Source organism: Trichinella spiralis, assembly GCF_000181795.1.
Source record: "Trichinella spiralis strain ISS 195 chromosome Unknown Scfld1, whole genome shotgun sequence".
Lineage (NCBI taxonomy): Eukaryota > Metazoa > Nematoda > Enoplea > Trichinellida > Trichinellidae > Trichinella > Trichinella spiralis.
In genome coordinates, this window is record NW_003526940.1 from 1,972,124 (window position 1) to 1,977,670 (window position 5,547).

Below are 5,547 nucleotides of genomic sequence, written 5' to 3' on the forward strand. Positions count from 1 at the left end.
ATATTATATTATATTATATTATATTATATTATATTACTGCTGTAGACTTGTAGGGTAATCGTACTACACTTTGTTATAGACAATTAGGTTCTACAACTGTCTTCTTTCGCGGCTTAATTTGAATTTCATAAATCTGGCTTTTCGTATATGATAATGTCGAATATATTTTATTGAATATACAATCAAACACAGGCAAAGGACGAACGAAAAGGATTACAGCAACTATTCTCTACCTCGATCTGAACGCAACTAACTAATTAACTGTTGTTCTCTGGTTCAATAACAACAGCGGTTGTTTCTTTAGCTAGTAAACAACGGCAGCTGTTCCAATAAATCAATCACAAACGTTGATAGAGTAACAGCCGAATAATGTACGCTATTGAATTGGAATTTAGGTCAAGTCAGATCGAATATGTAAAAATATCACTTGAAGCGTAGGGGCTAACAATTGCATTATATTACTAGTTAAGAAATCTTTCGTTCAAACTTGAAGATCTTTTTGTAGTGGACTGTATAGGTTAATTATAGAAAATCAATGGCAGCGGGAGTGACTGAGATTCGATTTATTCAGAATAAACAGTGAGTAACAACAATGATATAGCGAGAGAAAGTAGTTCAGGCGGTTGCGTGTTCTTCGCATGCGTTGGAAATCGTGTGTTGTTCCCTCCTCCCTCTCACTCGTATTTATATCTTTTTTTTGGCCTCACTCCGCGTCTGGTGACCTAGATCATCGAAAAGTAATTAGAAAATCGGCTTGGATACGCAACCCTTAGACTGTGCAGCTTAGCTGGAGTCTGAACAGGCGCGCTGTCATCCACATTTCACTTTGACGCTGTTTCAGCCGCTGACCACCGGAGTTGTGCAGATATATGACAGGACGCTGACCTTTTGATGGTTTAATTGCTATTCCATTGTTTTCCATTAAGAGAAACAAGGGGTGCAACTGGCGTTGCGCAATCGTTGTTTTCGTACCATGAGCAATGCTTTGTTACCATGGGGATTTTTAGATAGTGATGAGTAGGTATTGAGAAAAGATTTCTCAACACCTCCCACACCAAAAAGGTGAACCGGGTTTTATGCGTCACCGATAAACAGTGGACCTGCAAAGTCCACACCAGTATGGATGAATGGTGGTGTTTCAGTCACTCGGTCGGCCGGCAAGTCACCCATTCGGAGTCGATAGGGTTGCGCATCGACTCTGCGACATACCGGACATGAACGGATCACCGTCACCGTGTTTCTGGCTTTGACGAGCCAATACCTTGTTCTGATGGCTACCAGGGTCTGTTTATCGCTTGCATGCATCTGCCTGACATGGTGGTTCTTGATCAGTATCTCTAACACCAGCTGATTGTGTTGCAGGACTGGATGTTTGGACTCTGGAGGCAATGTGGATCGCCTCAGCTGTCCGCCCATCCTCAATAAACCATCTTGATCTAGGAATGGTACAAACTCCTTCACTCGTTCAGCAGTGTTAGGCTTGACACCGAATTCCTTGACTTGGATCTCTCTGAGCCACAATGCTTCAGCGTTCCACAATTCTTTCACTGAAAAATTGGTATCAGTCCTTCTCTCTCTCACTGAGATTCGGCAGTTTCATGCGAAGACGCATCAAACTCATAACAACTGTACCGGGTTGGGCTGATCACTTGCTCAATCCCGTACTTTATCTGACCGGCTAAGACGAAAACAGTTCTTTGCTCCGCTGTTAAGTGTTCACTGTCGTCTGGTATCCTCACCGGTTCTTTGGGCCAATTTTCCTTGTCTTGCGACAGCCAAACCACCACCAAGCCGTGCCACCACCGGTGCGCGTTAATCAACGTTTAGCGAACATCCTCTATTGGAAATGTTCACTGAGTTTTCCATTGAGTGAGACAATATCTCCAGCTGTGGGGAGATACTAACTCCTGTATTTCTTGCACACGTTTTGCCACGAAAGGCTTCTAGCGAGATGCTCCCTTGATCCACGTGAGAGCTACTGTGCTGTCACTCCAGCAGGTGACTTCCTGAATTGGCAATGTCAATTCTTTCCTCAAATCTCTTCAATCTGGGGCATAGTAAAGTCGCCATTAGGTCCAGTCGCAGGAGACTGATGATTCATGGGTGCCACTCAGGATTTCGCCATCATCAAGTTCACCGAGATTTGTTTGTTTATCAATTTTACCCTGAGGTAAGCGCAGGCTGCGTATGCTGCTTGCGATGCCTCACTGAAAATGTGGAGTTTTATTCTCCGCACCTGATTCACCGGATAAGGTGATCCAGGGTCCGATTTTCAGTTGAGTAAGTTCAGTCAGCTCTTCGACCCAACACAATCAGCGTTTTGAGACCAGAGAAGGTAATGGAGCGTCCCAACTCAGGCTCATTGTCCACAAGGATTATAAGAGCACTTTTGCCTGCACGGTGAAGGGTGCTAGATAACCCAATGGATCATAGATCCGAGCCGTCAGGCTCAACATCCTGCTTCTTGTGGTTAGACCCTGAGTTAAAAAACCGGTTGATGAGATGAAAGTGAGCGTGTCCTCCCTCTCCACGCAGTAAACTCCGAGAGTCTTTCCGCGTTCTGTGCCTTCAGTCTTCGACACTTCCCCTCGGATTAGAGCATCCAGCAATCCTGGTCGATTGCTGCTCCATTTCCGGAGATGAAAACCGCCCCTTTGAAGAACACGGTACTCTGCGGAGCAGATCCATCAGCTCAGATTCTTCATTGTAACTCATTTTATTTTTACTGGATTTTATAAGGATGGAGTCAATCTCCCAGAACTTCAACAGAATTTCCACGTTGTCTTCAATTTGGTCACAGTGAAAGAGTCTGCACAGTCAGGAGACACAGAAGAGGACAGGTCTTCAACTGAGTGAAGCAGAAATATAACGGTACTGAGAGGACAACGGCGGATGCACCAGACCAAACACAATCCATCACAGACTTGCTTCGATAGTGACAAGGTCTGTTGGGTTACCTCGTAAAATTTTTCACCCAGAAATCAGAAAAAATTTTTTCACAACTAATGTTACGTCACTGCTATTAAAGATACATAATCCTAAAGGGAAATGTTAAACGTTTGTTGTTAAAAATAGTTTGCCAAACAGAAAAAAATCAACTAGCTATTATTGTGAAGTATTATAATGCAACAACTATTAAACATTTAGAAGTAGACTTGAGCGATGCTTTTGACAAAAATTTATTGAAACCTCTAAAATGGGTTCATCCTCATTTAAAAATAAGCTCTTTGCTAACCAGTTCAATCAAGCAAGCAATTCAGTTTAAAACCTTGTGAATGGATTGATATTTACAATCAACTGATGTTTCTGTGCAAAACAAAATGAGGGTATTGCAAGATTTAAAATTTTTTCTGAAATTTTTATTTATCAAAAAATGTTCAATATATTCTTATTATATATATCTGTACTATTCTTTTATAGTTTGAAAAATCTCAACCATTGATTGCAAGATGTTTTTCAACAAAAGAAAAGCTTCTCATAAATTTTTTTCAGTAATGGAAACAGAAGTTTTTTCTGAAAGTTAGTGATGAGTTATTCTAGTTTTACAGAAGATGACAGAATTAAGCAGAAAATAGTTTCGCTTTCTCAAAACTTAATCACATTAAGGCATTGTACGTAAGTTTTGTAGAGACCTACATAAACATGGAAAACAGTTAAGAACTAATATATTTTAACAGAAGAAATGTTTTATTTAGCATGCTCTGCTGTTGAATAAGATAATTTGTGATCGCCCAAAAAAACATTGATTTTCAAGAAGCAGTAAATCAACCAGATCTGAATTGTTGTTTTTGAAGCCACAAACTTTTCAGTCATTGAATAATAGTTATGAAAGTATCAAATCAACTTGAATGCGTTGATTTAGTACGCGCAGCTGTTGGCTCATGATGATTCTATTCAAATAGAAGATGAGCAACTGTCAACTTGTTGAAAGGTGAAGTTATTCAACTGAAACTAGGAGTGGTCAAAGTCATCAGCAGCTGAACATTTCCAGATTTTACATCATGAAAACTCTTTTTGTTATAAATCAAAAAACATTTACTTGGATGGTATAAGATAAATGCAAATAAAATTTTTAATTGTAGCAAATTTAGCTACACTTTGTATAACTAACAATCAGGTTCCAATACTGACTGTAGTTATTCGCGGCTTATTCGTCCTCGTGATGAATAAGCTTTCTCTGGTTCTTTGTTGATGGTGATAACTACTGCGTCCAAGCTAATCGTTCCACACAAATTTATTGCTTTCAGCAATAAACGAAAATCAGATAGAAACAGTTTTATTCAACGATCTCAAACAATACTACTCAAGCACACAGTTATCTTCACAGTGTATACGACTAACACTGCTACTATCACAAGTACTAAACGTACTCTCAACGCGTGTACTGCTCGTACTCTTAACGCGTGTACTGCTCGTACTCTTAACGCGTGTACTGCTCGTACTGCCTCTCTGCTCTTGTTCTCTCGTATATATACGCACTTCTCTTGCGCAATGACGTATTCTCATTGATTTCTAAATATACCCCAATTCCAGGAATTGAGAGTTTCCAACACACGCTGACAATATCGATTGCCAATTCTTTTTAGCAGAGAACAAATAGTTGGCCAACTGCCAAGTATTTTCAATTTGTGACGTAATGTTTGCCGAGAGCCAATTGCTACATATTCACGTAAACAAGTTATTTATAGTATCTAAATATAAATAGATTCTAATTTCTAACATTAATCTTTGTAAATAACATAAAAACAAGTTGTGATAAAGCATACTACCAGCTATTGAATGCATATTTTACAATTGAAAATGTAAATCATACCTCAGAAAGTTTTGTTTGCAAAAATGGAAAAGGATTGTTATGAACAGTGAAAAGAATTAAAGCCTGACTATCAGAATATGCTTACTGAAGATTACTGTATGATAAATATAGAAAGTTTTGGCGATTTATTGATAATTGGGAAGAGGCTTTGTGACGTTAGTGAGTGTGAATAAATAGTCATTTCCATCGATTGTGATTAATTTTGTACTATCGTTACTGTTGAAACGTTTACCGTATCAAGAAAAGAAGGTAAACTTGTAAGAGGTCTAGCGATAGCTGATTGAATGGAAGGGTTTTCATCTAGAAACAAACAGAATTGACTCGTATTCAATATACAGAGTTTATAGTGTATTAGTGAACGAGAATTGAACGTTAAGTCGACGAAACCGATTTGATTCGTATCAGCGTGACGAATACACTGATATTGGACACAGTTGACGAAATACTGTAATTTGATTGATAGTCGATTTACCACCAACTGAATTGAACGATTATATCATCAGGGGGTGGTTTTACTCGGTCCCGCTTTTCTCTCATTGGTCTTTGCCCACGCTATTTTATTAGACCGTCAAATCTTTGTTGTATTGGTTTTCATTTTATTTGGCCGTGAAGTCTTTGTCGTAATGGTTTTCTTTGTCTAATTCCTCAGTGAAGTCTTTGTCGCATTGGTTTTTTTTGTCTAATTGCTCATTGATTCAAACTCTTCAGTTGTGAGTAAGATTTGACGGTCCAAT

At 39.0% G+C, this 5,547-nt stretch overlaps 3 protein-coding genes across 3 annotated transcripts; 1 reads left to right on the forward strand and 2 right to left on the reverse strand.

Annotated features, from left to right (window-relative positions):
- Positions 1-1,074: 1,074 nt before the first annotated feature.
- Tsp_11024 (conserved hypothetical protein) lies at positions 1,075-1,621 on the reverse strand. Its single transcript, XM_003381877.1, has 2 exons — positions 1,582-1,621; positions 1,075-1,547 (listed from the first exon to the last, which is right to left on the reverse strand). Exons 1-2 carry the CDS (start codon positions 1,619-1,621, stop codon positions 1,075-1,077), a joined length of 513 nt encoding a protein of 170 aa, XP_003381925.1.
- Positions 1,622-2,375: 754 nt separating this feature from the next.
- On the reverse strand, positions 2,376-2,715 carry Tsp_11025 (conserved hypothetical protein). The gene is made up of 2 exons (XM_003381878.1): positions 2,648-2,715; positions 2,376-2,622 (listed from the first exon to the last, which is right to left on the reverse strand). Exons 1-2 carry the CDS (start codon positions 2,713-2,715, stop codon positions 2,376-2,378), a joined length of 315 nt encoding a protein of 104 aa, XP_003381926.1.
- A 1,476-nt stretch (positions 2,716-4,191) lies between these two features.
- On the forward strand, positions 4,192-4,509 carry Tsp_11026 (hypothetical protein). Its single transcript, XM_003381879.1, has one exon. The coding sequence runs from the start codon at positions 4,192-4,194 to the stop codon at positions 4,507-4,509; it is 318 nt and encodes a 105-aa protein (XP_003381927.1).
- Positions 4,510-5,547: the final 1,038 nt, after the last annotated feature.

What these genes read in the sequence shown, in the direction of transcription:
- Tsp_11024 (XM_003381877.1), bottom strand. Translation starts at nt 1,621, where the DNA reads ATGAGTTTGATGCGTCTTCGCATGAAACTGCCGAATCTCA. An exon ending in CATGAAACTGCCGAATCTCA is followed by an intron (nt 1,548 to 1,581) that starts GTGAGAGAGAGA and finishes CCAATTTTTCAG; the next exon opens with TGAAAGAATTGTGGAACGCT.
- Tsp_11025 (XM_003381878.1), bottom strand. Translation starts at nt 2,715, where the DNA reads ATGAGTTACAATGAAGAATCTGAGCTGATGGATCTGCTCCGCAGAGTA. An exon ending in CCGTGTTCTTCAAAGGGGCG is followed by an intron (nt 2,623 to 2,647) that starts GTTTTCATCTCC and finishes GAAATGGAGCAG; the next exon opens with CAATCGACCAGGATTGCTGG.
- Tsp_11026 (XM_003381879.1), top strand. Translation starts at nt 4,192, where the DNA reads ATGGTGATAACTACTGCGTCCAAGCTAATCGTTCCACACAAATTTATT.